We start from the raw sequence: 16,085 nt of genomic DNA on the forward strand, positions 1-16,085 counted from the left end.
CTAATCCTTCATTGCCACCTGCCCTGGCTTTTGACCCACCCTATTCAACCACACCTGCTCTGAGAGGTATTTAAGYTCTACATGGGTGTTTGCTCAGTGTTGGTTACCTGGGCTGCTCTCTTCCTTGGACAGCTGAGAAATAGTGAAAGACAGGTAAGTGGAATGCAAAGTAAAGGTGGCATTAATGCGTCTCACTAATGGTGTGACTGTTTTTCCTTCTGTCTCATAACCTTTCCTATTGCTATGGACCTTGGCATGGCAGATCTGGCTAATAGGTAGTCCCAGGTATTCACTGCTTCCTTCAACAAGGATGTCCCAGGAGTTATGGTTAAACTGGGGGTGGTGGTGGTGTTTTTCTGTGCAGGTAGGTGGTGYATGTGTGGGGAGAATATTTGATGCTGTTGATCTTCATGGATAAACATTTTCTCAGTTTTTTTTAGATTCCCTAAAYTTTCCCTTGTGGATGTGGAGCAACCCTGGGGAGCTTGCGAACTAAGTCAGTTCATGAAGACCCTGTCTTCCTGCTAAAACATGAATGGCAAGGCACTGCAGTTCCCAATGTGTGTTTGGCTGGATTATTTGAAGACAACATGACTGTTGCTGCTTAGTTCACAGGGTGAAATCTAGGGTGGGACTAAAAATTACAGACATTGAGCTGCTGGAGTTGCAAGTTGTTTGATGAACTTGTGATGCTTCTTCTAGATACTTAAAACTTGAGCCATTGTGTGAATATTGTTTATATATGCATTGACACTAATAGCATTACTGTGGCCATTGCTTATCATAGGTGCTGCTGCAATAATAACAAAGAAGACTTTGATCAGTATTCCTCCCTGGTGTAATTTTGACTTCTCTCACTGTAGAGATGCCTTTATTCATTTGCATTTTTTTCTAAGACTTAAGTATCTGGTTTTCAAGCCATGAAGGAAATAGGACAATAAGCTGKCTGGCTGGTTTTGGGCAGATCTTGCACTGTGACGTGAGCCTCCTTTTTCTCTAAAGCAAGATGGGAAGGAAGTGCCCATTTCATCCCCTCCCCCCCTCCAAAAAGTAGATGTGTTGGATAATGATGCTCAAGTTTTCTTTGTTTTTGTTTTTTTCTCTCAGTACAACTAAGTCAAAACTCTTTTGCTTATGAGATAACATTACATACCCTGTTTATTCTGATAGTAGGTCACATTATGTACTAATCGGGATGCTAAACACTGTCTGCAAACTGAAGTTTTTCATCAAAGGAAAAGACCTGAGTGAACAGCTGAGTCAAGTAATGAATATCAGGAGGGTTCTGCYCTTCAAAGACAGGGAAACATTGATTTTCTTTAAGATAAAAGCCTGAAGTTAAAAAATAATTGGAAGTAAACCCAAAAGACTTACTTATCACAAAACATTATTCATTCAAATAGCATGAGCCTGATTTCTTCCCCCACTGCAGATTGGAGGGTATTCCTCAGCCTCAAAAAACTGATTCAAGTAAGACGCAGAGCAGAACCGGAGAGGAGCAAAACTGCTGTTTGCTAGAAATCAGCCAGATTGGCAACTTTGATTTAGGGTTCCTCAGAAAACTGAGCATCTTTAAAATGCTTTGTGCTGGGTGTCTGGAGATGCTAATCACTCYTATAAATCTTGCCCAGCTCACTACCTTGGCTTTGCTTGGAGAAGAGCAGCAGGGGTTTGTGGAGAGAGCAGCCTCTCTGAGATGGTATATTGGGTGAAAGAGGATGCCAGGACCAGTCTCTGTGTGCTTTTTCTAGAGGAAATGGTGGTCTCAGCCAGGCCAAAACCACCTGCAGTGGTGAGATAGGGACATTTTGGGTCTTCTGTATGCACTGTTCCCTCTTGTAATGAAAGCAACAGCAAGTGACCTGGGAAAGAGCTGTTGCTCTTGGCTGTCCTCTGCTGCCTGGCTTCTGGCCTGTGGTCCTGCCAGGAGTCAAAAGCATATAGACCATCCTTGTAAAGCATCAGCAAAACTTGCTTGGTCTTCAGGGCTTATCAAAACCACATTGGCCCCAAAGACTTTAGAGCACCTGGATCAAACCATTTGTGTTGGGGCTATTGCGGGCTGTGGGGAGAGGAAGGCTTACAGCCTATTTCTGCTGCTAAGCATGCAAAGAAAATCAGCAGGTGGGCCTTAAAAATGAGGAGATTAATTTAAAAGGAGTAAACCTCCTGAGATATACAAGGGAAATTCTGTCCTAGTCTTCTGCTAAAGCCAAGCTCTTTCATGGAGCAGAGATATAGGCAAACTGATAAAGCTTTTGACTAGTGATTTAGTTGAATACTGAATGCCTGACCCATATTATAATCTGAGGGTAATTAATAGGCTGTGAAGTAGATAGAAATGTGTGGGGTTTTTTTTCCTTCTTCACATCGTACCTAACCAATTTGGTTTTTTTTTTTTTCTCCCACTCTCAGATAACACTCAAATGTACTGGAATGAAACCAAATAAGCTTCTTGGAGTCATTTTTGTATTTTCCCCTCTGTAATCTCTGGGTCTATTTAAACGTTCTCGTCGCAGTTATTTTCTGAGGCTTTTTTATGTTGAACATCTCCTGTTGAATAACTCCTCAGACACTATAATTTCAGGATCAACAATGATGCTGACAATAGAAGAAAAAAATTACATTGTGAGACACAGAAAAACATATCCACATCCCCATTTTTTTATTCTGTTGTTCAGTGAGAGTCTGTGTATACATATTTCAAATTAATACAGTGATCAGCTTTCACCTGGGATATTTTAGCTTAGGACAGAAGTACATTATCACGTTAAGTTCACAAATGGTTGGAAGGCCCATAAGACTTGTGACTTGATGTGAGAAAGCACATAACTTCAAGTATGAGGTGAAGGCTCTCCATGAAAAGGAATGCTTTAAACAGTAGCAAAAAATGGTCAATGTTTCTAATGCACAGGACTGAAAATTAGGCTCTTTAGTCCCCACTTCTTCTCCTGCTGTTCTTGCTCTGACTYTCAAAAGGCCGGAGCTGATTTGGGATTCAACTGCAGCTGAAAGCAGTGGGAATTCTTTAGACATCATTTTAAATGTACTTAGAAGCTTTTTTTATTTTAAAAAAGCTGGTCCAAGTTTAAAGATACTTAAGCACTGTTTCATCCAGTGTGTCTCTAATGGGGGAGCACCCTTGGGACTTGAGTGCTTGTTCTGGAGATTTTTTATTTTATTTTTTTAGTGAGGGTCCACACCCTCACTTAAAAGTAAAGAAACCCAATACTTCTCTTGCCCTCTACAGAGAGAGACAAGTTATACACTTGCTTAATTCATATGTTCTTACATAGGGCCTGGAGCTTCTGACTGAAATACAGCTATCCAAAAACTGGCTTCCTCCCATCTTCCAGTACCTGCATTTAGGGTTATTTGCTTTGCGGCTTGAGAGCCGTGGGTTTGGGTGTTGCGGGATGTCTCTGCCACCACTGCCGCTGGCCATGGGAAATCACGGCCGTGCTGTGATCTCCTTGGTGTGAGGAAGGAGCACCTTCCCCACTCCATCTCAGATGCGTCGAATGTCCTTCTAGGGGAGCCCATTTCTTTTGACTTCCTCCCACAGAAGCCAACCCTTCCCAATTAGGTACCTCATTCGGTAGCGAGATTTCTCTTAAACAGGCTTATGCTAGTCCGTATTAAATCGCTTGCCTGGTGTGCGTTGACCTGACAGACTTAACAGTAATTAGTGTCATGCACTGAGCTGGCAGTCTTCCCTTATTTAACTGACTTCCACTTCATCCTCTCTTCCCAGTGGAGTCCCTGGGATTTCTTTTCATGGTCTCAGGGTGGCTTCCCTGTCATTATTTTCTGGTGAATTTTATTTTTGGGTAGCCTTAAAATCAAATCGAAACTGAAGGTGAGAAGTATATCTGGTGAAGCTGTAATAGGGCTGACTTGCACCTCTGTCCAGAAACTTCAGGRAACATCGGGAAATCTGAAATGCTTTGCTGGCCTTTTGGAACCACTTAAAAGAAACAAACCAACCCAAAGCATTGTTATAATGTAAAAATCCAGCTATTGTTTGCAGCAGGATAGCAAGCCGAGCCAGTTTCCTCGCTATTATAAATCTGTGAAGTTTCACTGACTTCACTGTGCMACTTACTTGTGTGGTACCAGGAGAGAATGTGGGCCATAGACATTATTATATATATATWTTTTTTAATAGGATAGGGCAGCTCAAATTACTTACGTGCATGGCACTGGCGTTCAGCAGCCTAAAGGCTTCAGTGTTGTTAATCATTATTCATCAAAGTAAAAGATGCCTGCCTGGAACAGCGAGTATAGCATGCAAGCAGGAGAAACGGATGATGGTTCAATGAGAGAGGTTCGGTGAGTAGTTCTTCACATCCTGGACACCTGGAATATTTTCCTTGAACTTCCTGCATTCAGTCAAAAGCCCTACATTATTTTCTGAAGGACATCAGAGATAATTTTATTCATAACAGAATAAATTCTGTGACTGTCTGTAAAAGAATAAATGAGGAGACTTAACACAGCGGAGAATATGGAACATGTCACAACTGTGGCATTTCATTGAATATGCAGCATCTCTTTCTCAACTTAAGTGAATTGAAGAGCTTTAAATATATTCACCAACTCCTGTAACCACAAAAAAAGTAAAGCAAGTGCATAGCTGAGGTTGCAAATGTCAAGTGACTTAGCATTTTAACATTTTCGTTATGCTTGGAAGCAGTAAACAGAAAAGCAAGCCAAGGTTTTTCTCCTATAATTTCCGTTAGGTTTCTTAAACAGTGTGTGATGAACTCACAAAGCCAACACAAAATTGTAGTGAATTCAACGAAAAAGCATTATGAAATCATTTGTGTTTTGTTCTCTGGGTGGTTAAGTGCACAGACAGGGGTGGATGATTTTGTCACAGCCATTTGCCAAAGTTTTCTAGTCCCCTATCCAACCTCTGAGAATGAAAGGGTTGATTATGGTGACCAAAGCAGCTGTGTTCACTCCACATCCTTTGGAAGGCGTTTGGGGAGAGTTCCTCATAGGAAGTTTTTTGTTTGTGTATGCTTTTTTTGGGGGAGGGGGTGAGAAGGAGCCCTCTTCATGACTCTATATTCATAAGAAATGTAGCAGCAAACAACAGAAATCCTGACTGGATTCTGTCGAAGTGCCAAGACTTGGACTTTTGCTGTGTGAGGTGATGCTTGAGCACAACGCGCACAAACTGCAGGTCTGGGTCTTTGCTAGCCTTGCTCTTGTGGAATTAAATCCTGCCAGCTGATTCAGATGTTGAAGCAGTTGGGCCATGGCATCACACTCGGAAGGCTGCTTTGACACGGAGGAAGTCTGACCTGTGGCTTGGGTTATTCTTATAACTGGGAAATACCAAGCAGTAAAAGGAAAGTCAGGGAAAGGAGACCATTCTTACCAGATGAACATCTTGCAGGGATGTGATGATGGACAGAAATGCTTGAGCAAATAGCTATCTTGCCTGCTGTCAGGGAGGGAGACAGGGATGTTGTAGCTCATCTCCATGAAAGCTGTCTGTGGTTTGGTGCCTGCACAACGGAGCCAGGAGCCAGCAGTTGCTGCCGGTCGCCTATGCATGCACTTTAGTAAGACTGGAGCTGTAACAGAGCACAGGATGGGTTAATGTCCTGAAACACAAAGGGTCACTTGTCCAAGGCTGCAGGGAACAGGAAACAAAGCCCCAAATCTTATGAAGCCATCCAGCTGCAGAAGTCATATGCACAGCCAATCCAATCTCACTCTCGGAATCAAGGAAGGGAGAAAATATTGTGGAATAATTAACTCCATTCAGTTCTCTCTAGTGCTACCTACCCCTGCCCTTCATTTCTCTGCCCAGCTCCTGCTGTAGCTTTGAATCTACCCAGAGCCTCTTGAGCCTCACGGGCTCTTCACAGGCCTGCACGTGCCGCGTTTCGCTGGCGTGCCTGCGCGTGTGCGGCCAGACGCTCTGGGATGGGAAGCAGCACTGACGCCAGCCTTGAAACACCAGTTCTCTTCTTGAGCTCCAAGTGAAGCTGTGCAGATCGTAACCTTTGCTGAGGTGTTTTTGATGATGCCTGAATGAGGAATAATAAACTTGTTCCGTGTGTCTTGGTACAATACGCTGGTTTCTTTTGTGACTCTGACTCAGGAGCTCTCCGCATCTGTTCGATGCTGAAGTGGCTCTTGGGCTGCTTAAAGGTTGAGTGCTACTGCTCCAAACGATGGAAGACAGATTCGGTTAAATAAACACAGGGGCTTAGAAATAAATTGAAGGTTATGTGAAGAGCTGGATTAGAATATAATGTTGTCAGACACATCACAACACGCTGATCTGAGTGCGACTTTCCAGCCGTATTACTCTGAAACGTGCTTTGACCCGTTCCTGTAACTCTCTACTGCTGCTAAGTCAATGGGGGAGGAGGGAAGGTGTGGAGTCTCAAGCATGGGCCAAGAGTGGAGAAAAGGAGGAATAATGACGTGTTACCCAGAAGCCGTCCTTCCCCAACTTAATTAGACAGAAGAAAATTGATAATAGAACTGCTGTCTCTTAATTACTGCAGACAAACTTTTCAATCTAGTAATGTGCAGCAGCTTTTAAAGTAGCTGTATATGTTCCAGGAAGTCAGTATAACTTCCACTGAAGTCAGGTCTGACATCCCCAATGCTCTGTAGTACGTTATATGCTTTATAAAGCTATATTCTTCCTTAATAACTCAAGACGCTGTTTTACTGTCTAAGAGATTGTTTGCGTTTAATTCCAGGATCTCAGCAGCCTTCCGCATGGCCAAGGCAGCACACTTTGATTCAATTCTTGCCCTCTATAAACAGGTATATGCTCTCCACATTGCTTTTGTAGTGCTATAACAGCTTTGATTTGGAGAGCACRTTTATTTTCTGACTGAAATGGCCACAGTGATGTAACTCTTATTATCCTGGTACCAGACTGCCTTGTACAGGTGCAGCTTGTTTTCACACATACCGGTGTAAGCGGATGGCTCAACACTTATAAAACAGTTAAAGTGGTATAACTTTTGCATAGAAACAGTGCCTCTGCCAGTGGAAGCGCACTGAAGGCCTGCATTCCAGAAATATTCAGTACATTGTGCCAATGGGAGGTTAGGGTTCAATGTGTTATTTGTTCAAGGTGTCTCGCTGTAGCTTTAGAAAAGACCTCCTCTTTATGCCTGTATGAGTTCACAGATAATCTTCCTGACCGACAATAGCATTATGCGAAGTGTATTTACGCTTGTGTTGGAGAGAGCAGAGTCCCAGTGGATAAACCAAAAGATTATTCTGTGATGGCTCATCCCGGTGTTTCGCTTGTCTCAGTTTCTTTTAACCTCTGTGGTTTGCTTGTCTTTCACACTGTCCCAGCTGCCCGAGAAGGCACCCCAACCTGAAAATTCCAGTCTGGAGCCTATTGAAATTCTCCATGTGGAGAGCGCTTTCCAACCAAAATATAATTCTTGTTGAAACGTAATTCTTTCTTGGAGAAAATGTGGTCTTTGTTCTGGAAAGATATACAGACATTTTTGTTTCAGTTCCTAGCAAGTGTTTCAAAGCAAGCTGATCATCTTTCCCTCCACATAAAGGTCCTGTTTCACTGTTCAGCCAAAATGGCTTGTGCATTTGTTTCTTTCAACATGTTCTTAATGCTGACTATTCTCTTAAAACTTTTGAGAAAGAAATACTGGAAAACAAGCATTTCATCTGAAACAAGATGTCAGAATTCCCCACGAATGAAACCAGAATTTCAGTGCGATTTCACCGTCAGCTCCATTGTGTGACATGAGTTTAACTGACACTGCAAGTCTGTTTTAACATATACCTCCAAATGTCTCTCACAGCACTATGTAGTTTGTCCAGGCATTAAATATACATTACACTTTCTTACTTTCACCGCTTATTTCCCTTCCCAGCCTTTCAAGAGCAGATAACTCTGTCCTGCCTGGCATCCTTCTATATCAAGATTTTCTGAAAGCCAACAACTATTTTCTTCAGTGCTTTGACTTTCAAGTGACCAAATGCAGATGCCATAAAGAGACACAATATTTGGAGGGGGTCCCAGCATGTTCTTGATGGCCAAAATCCCTCTGCAAACTTTTGGCCTGGGTCTGGGGCACACGGCTTTTCATCACCTCCTGTTGTGATGCATGACACTGAGCGTCACCCTGCGCCCAAGCTCTTCTTGCATGAGTTTCCTCTGACTTCCACCAAAGCTGATCACTCGCCTTTAGGGGAGGACCCTTCAGCAGTACAGAGCTGCTGCACTGTGTGATTCCACCCYGGGATTATGCAGGGAGGACTTCTGTTTTGTTTAGCTCTCCTATATGCAGAGGCAATAGGTGACCAAGGAAGTACCTTCATTTGGGTCTTATGTCTCCATGTTTTCCTATACCAGCTGGCAAAGATCAGTTGCATCGGAGGCTCTAAGAGAAGGGTGCCATCTAATGGACTTTTGACTTGGACGTATCTGCTTAAAATGCTGCTTAGATCAGGCAGTGGAACAGCCTGTAATAATATAGCCATAGGGAAAATATTGGCACAGATTATCTCTTTGTTCAGTGTTTGTACAATGGGTTTCGATCCCCGACAGAGTTCCTGAGAGAATCGTTATGCCAACAGGAACACGGCGGGGAATAGCTGATTCAGTCTAATACAAGAGGGCACATTCTGTGCCCAAAGCCCATTAAATGCCTCTAGTGTCCTGGCTTCTTTCTAGAGCGCTGGATCAAAAGGTGGGCTTGGATTTCAGGGTTTTGCTCCGTCACAGAACTGTTCAGCTCCTTTGGGGTAAACCAGAGTTTTGATCAATACCAGACTTGGAAAACAACTGGAGCACTGGGGGAAGGCAGCTGACAGTGAAAAGGAGAAGGAAGGCAGAGAATGGGAAACAAAGAAAAGACTGAATGGAATGAAAATACTGAACTTCCAGGAAAAGTTCATGAAACATCTCCCGGTGTGACAACTCAGATCACTTTTTGCAGCCCTTTCATCAAAAGCGTTGATAAATGTTTGAAGCACTCGGACTATCGAAACCATCATGAGTTATAATGACAGTTGAGTTTTGAGACTGAGTTGAGGATATTGAAAATGCAGAAGGATTTTTCCTTATTGAGGGGAAAATACCACCAAGTATATTTTTCTTGAACAGTAAGGCCCAGCTTGCTAAAGATTTAATAGGTGGGATATCTATGATCTTTTGAACCCCTATTCAGTATAAATCTGTACTGCTTCATTAAAACAAAATATAAGGTTGGGTTGATTAACACCATTTGTTTCCATGCTTGCTGTGATGGTTTTCATGTTTTTCAATACCTGGGAATCCCAGATATAAACTGGGACCTTGTTGTGCAGTTCTGGCCAAAATGAGCAATTGCAATTCATCTCTGAAATTGTTCTTAGTGACTATACTTCCATGATTACTAAATGTCTGTTCAGACATAGTAAGTGGATTTAGACCAGTTTCATATTCCAGAAGGTCATAAAATCATACTTGGGGCTTATTGGCCCCTTTTATTAGGAAGTCCTGAAAACACATCTAGTTTGAGAGCCTCAGTTGCTGGATTTGTGTTACTACATTCTTGTGTGGCCTCTGCTTTGATTTAAAAGGGGAGATAAGTTTCTAACTCTGCTGGTGGTAGTGGAAGAAATCAAGCAGGTGCCTTCAAAAGACATGGGCACCAGAAGATGAGTGCAGAAAAACCTACATTTTAAAAATTGTTATGTTTGAAGCCAATCTTATTATTTTTCGGGGCTTTCTTGGTTGGACAAGAGTGGGACATAAAAGGTAGCCATTGTCTGGTCCGTCACAAGCTTTTGATGTGCAAAGCCAAACAAGGTGGTAAACATAACCTTTCCTTGACTGGTTTGGGCATCCCTTTGAACGTTTCTCCTTCACAGTAGAGGTGTGCGGAAGGATTTTAATTGTTTGTTATATGCAAGTATGATGATATGCATCTTGTTGAGAATGAATCTGAAGGGGAATGGTCTGAAAGTATTGTCACTTCAGGCGCTCTGCTGTCACAGGTTGGAGGTCAGCCTCAGCTTGATCTCTGCATAGGGAACAGCTCTTCTTTTCATTTAAGCAGTTCAGGGCCACTCCAGAGAAATATGCGTGCTTGATTTAGTGTGCGGTTTCAACTGTGTTGCAGTGCTACAAAACAGAAGTCTGGTGAGGAGCCCTTGTTGCCATTCAAATACATGGAAAATCCCTCGTTGCTGTGAGCAAGACCAGTCTCTCTGGCTGAGGTGGAAGTTCCTAGTGCAGCTGCTCAGCAGCGAACTTGATTTACCTTAGTGAAGGTGCTGGACTTCAGGAATGAAAAGAGGCTGACAGCCTGATTTCAAAGTCAGACTCATACCGGGTGCAAATTTTCAAAGATGCTTGTCGTTTCCCTATCTGAGCTCCCACAGGCATCAAGGAGAGTTTTCCTCAGTCAGTGCTTGTGTTGGTCAATGCTCACTCCTCCTAAAGATCTTATTTAAAGAAAACATCCTCTGAAACCCACACTGCCAGTCTTGTAATTTCTTCTGTCTAGAAATAGGCTTTATTTCACCATATAATCTTTTCCCTTTATGRTGACTCCATTGTGCCAAGAATAAAGCTAGTGCATAACAGCAACACTTGGCTTGAAAAGTTCTGTCCATTTGGTAGTGTCTCTTACGGTTTACAAATACGGGGTTGGCAAGAATAAATACTGGGAAGTTAATTGCTGCAGCTGGCTATTAACCAGGCATGAATATGCTTAGGTGGGAAGGGGAAGAGGCTCCTATCTGGCAATGTTCTGAACAGCYGTCTGGTGCGAGGAGGGATGGCAAAGGATCCCAACTCTGCTTCAAAAATCCCCTTAAGAAAGGTTGCTTATGATGGTAGGGGGCTGTAGGTTTTGGCCCAAGCTGCCTGCCTAATCCCATGCTTCAGCTACTCAGCTAAAACTTGTTCAGCTCTATGCTGCATGATCCCGAGCACCGTGCTGAGCTGTTTTCTCCCAGTCTTCTATCCAAGCTTTGCTTTGCTTTTTTCTGTTAGCTGGGGTTTCACTCTGGGACAGGGTTGAGCTCCTGCTCAGATGCTTGAATTACTTTAATATTTCAAACCTATATTTCCACTCAGTCCTGGAGTAAACTGGTAATGATCGAGACATAAAGGGCTGCATTTCGATACCTACCATGCCAGTGTATTTCCACTACAGTTATTTGGCCCAATAATCTAATTGACCAGCTAGTTTAAAATAGAAATGCCCAAGAATTAAAATATAAAAGCTGAAGACAGACTGTACAGCAAGTAAACAAAGGTCCTGATAAATTCTGGATTACCCCTCCCATCCTGCTTTCCTCTAGGAGCCTGGGACTGGTTTGAATATTTAGAAAAAATACTATCTGGAAAYGATAGAAAAATATTAACCGTAGGAGCTGGTTCAGAGCCATGCACATCACCTCTGGCAATGCCAAAACTAATAAATAAAACAGGGTCAGATTAAAGAGTGACCTGTAACTGTCCGACTGATAAGCGGCTGTTGAGTCATTAGCAGCCTGTGCCCAGGTGCTGGTGGGGTGGAGGTGGACCGGGCACCTTGCCTGCAGCTACACTGGTTCCCTCTGGGAGAGGAAGGGGAGCTGGGGCATGCGCACCGGAGCTGTGATGTGCCTCGGGGCCAGGGCATGGGCCCTGTTACCGCTGGGTGAACTGGGTCCCGAGGTAGACAGGCCCTGTTTTGGCACAGCCTGGGACCTGCATGCCTCAGACAGCCTCGCTGGTCCCTTACGCTTTCCCTTTTGGGTCCGCTCGGGACGGGGTGCCCAACCTGGGGCAGCATCAGCCTCCAAGAGGTTGCCAGAAGCATTCCCATCCAGATGCTAGCAGAGGACAGCAGTGGGTCACCTTGATTTTTCAGCCCAGGTAGAGCAGCGGTGAACTACCAAGAAAAGGTGCACGGGGTGGGACCAGAAGGTTCCTCAGGAGTGAGGATGCAAAGCGAAAACCTCTTGCATCTCCTTACAGTCTCGCTGAGCTCTCGGCTGAGAGCTGGGTAAGCCACCCCGCTGTGATGTCTGGATGTCAAGTCGAGACCGAGGCCAAGGGAAGATTTGATGCAAAGGTTTTAACAAGGCAGCCGAGGGGAAATCCCACAATCTCCACTGACATCTTGTGGCAGGTTGGTGCATTTTCAGCTCCGAGAGCTGCGGCAGCTGCAACTTTTCAACAATGGGGATTTAAAAAAACCTGAATCCTCTCCAAATACCTTCTCCACGCAGACAAATGTCATTCATTTGAGGGAGAGAATATGAAATAGAGGATTCAGATTACAGACTTCGCCCTTCCCCTACAGCTGTGCTGAAAACGGTTCTACCAGATCCCCAAGTTTCTTGGAAGGAATCAGATTCGAGGATTTCATGGAAAGACTCTCTGGATCATCTCATCTGATGCAGAATGTTTTTATTTATCGCTTCTTGCAGTAAGCACAAGTGCCACATACTTGAAAGCGAGCTGATTTCTGGAAGACAAGGAGCTTTTATGCCTGATGACTTCAGCAGGCAGGAGGCTCTGGAGAGGAACCATGCCTGCGGCTGACGGCAGCTAAGCGGATTTTTGGGAAGCGCTCTTTCTCCCTAGTGCCTTCCTTCCATCAGGCACAAGGACGCGGTGCCATAAAGCTGATCTCTGCCTCTGTTTTTGGGTCATTCAGTGAACACGGAGTAAGCCTCCCTGGAGTCACTTCCAACTCCTGGCTGAGTAGCAGGGAAGAGAGTCACTGCGTCCCTATTAGGTGAGGAAAAGAAGCAAATAAAATGCATGTAAAAGGCAGCATCCTTCGCCAGGCTTGATGCAAGTATGCCGTGTGCCTTCAAAGGAAATGCTGTCCAAGGATGTGATTCCCCAGCCAGCCCGCTTTATTTTGTAGGTAAACATCAGGCACAGGTAGGAAGTCACCGATCTTGCTGCTAAAATCCAGCCCCTATCCTTCCTGGGGGAAAAACTGAAGTTAGACATTATTTCTACAGTACAAAACCATCTAAAAAGGAGATGGAACTTCGTATGGCTCTTGCAGGCAGAGCAGAAAATGTATTTAGAGGGATAAACATCCTCCTGCTCAAAGCGATGCCAGGAGCCTGTGAAGACTTGCGCTGTGTTTAGACGGTGTCTCCTTTTAGAGCCCTCTCTGAAGGGCTGCGAGCAATGCTAAAGGAAGATTTAGAGCTCAGGAAAGAGCCCTAACAATAGACAATGGGACCATTTGAGGGATAACAAACAACTTTATGCCCTGTGAGTTTGTCCCATTGAAGTCACGGGGTGAGAGCCACGGCAGAGGGGAATGAATGGGTGTTTTACTCTCCGTTTCGAGGGAGCCAGGATTTTATCCACTGTGCAGCCACTTCAGATGTTGTGGACATTTTTTTTTTTTTCCACCAGAATCAGGGCCAGAGAAAGAATGGAAACAAAAGCATCACATTTGCTGTCAAAAAGGGAGGAGGGGAGAAGAAGGGCTTTAAAATAAGGCACAGATGGGAAAATATGAATATTCCRGCTAAGAAAACAAAATAAAAAGGGACTGAAGCTCTCTGAGAAATGGCTCCRGTGAGACAGCTCAGAAGTATGAAACCGGAGAGCACGGCCAGCCCCTCACCCAAAGCCCCGTGGGGCCTGAAGGTGGTGGAGGTGGCACAGGCTGGAGAGCTGGAATCTGTGCCCACCGCTGTGTTTGCAGAGTCCTTGTCCCCTTCAGCTGAGGGGTGTGTGTTGGTGGGTTATCTCTGTCTCAAAGGCCTCCCTGGATTAGGAGGGGTTGTGTAAAAGGACTGTTTGGCTGGAGCAAATCTTGTGGCTGTATGTTGTTGGCTGAATTAAGGCCAGAGGCATGAGAAAAGGTGGAAAGTTCAGGGTGAAAGTGTAAGAGGGAGTCTTGTTCCCTTTCCATTTCCTCCACGTTTTACTGTCACCTGTCAACCGCTYGACTTGTTGGTTTTCGGTAGTGCTTTGGTGTAGAAGCAGTAAAGGGGTGATGTAACAGTAACAAATTCTTCTGGAGACAGGGAGAAAAAATTAGAAAACACTTCCCTCTTGTCTAATTCAGACCCTCATCGCCAAATGAAACAGGGTTGTACTTTCACGCGAAGCACAATGGCTACTTTATTAATAGAGATGCTCGGGGTTTTAATCTCCCAGACTTTCATTTGCTGTTCTTTGTATTGTTTTGAATACTCTGGGAATGAGCGGTGAGAGGCGCAGCGCCTCAAGGAAAATCCTCTAACCCTCCTTTAGTCTATTAAGTTAAAAATAGTAATAATAACTTACCAAGAACCAAGCTAGGAAAYGAGAGGTGAAGGTATAGACACATCCTCTGGAAATGAAATTTGATGCTTTGCTAAGGCTTTGCTAACGGTTGATCTCTTTGGTGCTGCGCTCAGTGTCCCAGGCATGGCCGGGACTCCACGTGCTGGTGCGTACGAACCCAGCCCGGGCCTGGGGAGCTGGTAGCCCAACCAGAGAACTGGCAGAAAAGCAAAATAGTAATCTATGCTCCATGCTGGACAAGCAAGGCATGGGAAAGACAGGCTGGAAACCAGACAGGGATCATCACTCTATGAAGGCCCTGTTGATGTGCTCTTCCCCGAGCTCCTTGACTGCATTTGGTGATGGCTAGATGGACATTTAATTCGAGCTGATAAAGCAGTTTTTGTCTCTGAAATGAGACACCAAAGACAAGCTATCTGGATAGCCCCATGGAAGCATCTCTTCCTACAACTGTAGAGAAATTGGAGATGAGGAGATGCCAAAGGGTTTAAAGGCAGCAGTGGGTGATGTGCTACAGCCCACAGCACAGCGAAGACTTGGTTTTGCCTGTACAACTGGCTGTCTCCAGCGCACACTCTTCCCCGAGCTGTGCTGAGGCATCATCAGCACTATGGATAAAGTTTTGGCAGCCTGTTGAACCAGTCAGCTCTGATAATTTCTGTGCTCACTTTTTAAGTGGGTATGTGTGCTGGAAAGAAATATACTGGCCTGATTCTCTTCCCTTGGGCTTGGTTTCTGTAAGGACTCCAGTCCATTTTCCAATATTGTAGGCCAGAGTTTGTCTCCATAAGTAATTGCTTTTAATCAAACAGTCATGGACAAGTGGTTATTCCCCCATACTGRCTTCCAAGCACAACACTGCAGGTTATCTCTACCAGCCAAGTCTAGGCATGTTCTGCCCTTGATGYGAGTGTGTCACCAGCTGTAGCAATGACAGCAGAGTAGGAAAGATAAAAAACAGAATTAAAACGCTAGCAACAGCCARCTTTCTTCTCATTCAAAAAATGGGGGGCGACAAAGGAGGACAGAAAAGCAAATGCTTAAAGCAGCAGTAAGGTTCCCAGAGCAGTTGCATTTCCCTTACTTAGTCATTGACTTTGTGAGATGTCTTGAGAGCCAGGTTCACATTCAGGCATAAAGGTAGGTATGTCAGGAACTGGCCACAGATGTCCTAGCTATGAACAGGCACATAGGGCCTGATGACCAGCAAGGGAGAAGAACARGCCTTGAGCTGACTCTGCTCATGGAGAAAACTGGTGTCAGTTGATCAGTGCGTTTCTAAACTGCCCTGTCAGTTATGGGAGCCCAGCAACCCAATGGGAACTCCAAAAATCTCTTCTGTCCAGCCCTACAGCTCCTGTCCTGCTGGGGATCTGTGGAGCTCTTCTTGCATCAGGGCTAAGTTGCTCCTCTGTGAGTCTCTCCCTAACTCCTTGTAATCCAGATATTTTAACTAGCCAGGCAAGTAAAAATCCTGGAGTTTTATCCTGCATCTGCGTATCTGCTGTGGAGGCAGTTCTTTGCTAGATAAAGGAGACAAACAGCTCTGAGTCACTTACCCTTTGGGGTGTGATGTTGTCAAAAGGTGATCTGGAGGTTGATGCCTGTTCTTAGTAAAGATCTAGAAGCCCTCAAAAAGTTTTTTTTTAAAGTTCCAGGATATTTATTTTTGCTCTTCTGGGCTGAGGTCATCCTGCTTGAAGAGGAGTCTTATGCTGTAGGCTCACAGCTCATGCCAAACGTTTGTGTGGTTCTGCCCTGGTGTGAACCTTAACTTGCGGACTCTTTTGGGATGAGGAAAATCGAAAAGCCAGGA

At 44.4% G+C, this 16,085-nt stretch overlaps 1 protein-coding gene across 1 annotated transcript in view; it reads left to right on the forward strand.

Annotated features, from left to right (window-relative positions):
* Positions 1–4,261: 4,261 nt before the first annotated feature.
* The window catches only part of PAX1 (paired box 1), a 58,304-nt gene continuing 46,480 nt past the window's right edge, over positions 4,262–16,085 (forward strand). Inside the window, exons 1-3 of the mRNA XM_026060202.1 lie at positions 4,262–4,332; positions 6,735–6,801; positions 7,013–7,088. Coding sequence (XP_025915987.1) covers positions 4,262–4,332; positions 6,735–6,801; positions 7,013–7,088 — 214 coding nt within the window. The remainder of the gene's footprint in view (positions 4,333–6,734; positions 6,802–7,012; positions 7,089–16,085) is intronic.

The sequence above is a fragment of the Apteryx rowi genome, unplaced genomic scaffold (genome assembly GCF_003343035.1).
Source record: "Apteryx rowi isolate R43461 unplaced genomic scaffold, aptRow1 scaffold_167, whole genome shotgun sequence".
Lineage (NCBI taxonomy): Eukaryota > Metazoa > Chordata > Aves > Apterygiformes > Apterygidae > Apteryx > Apteryx rowi.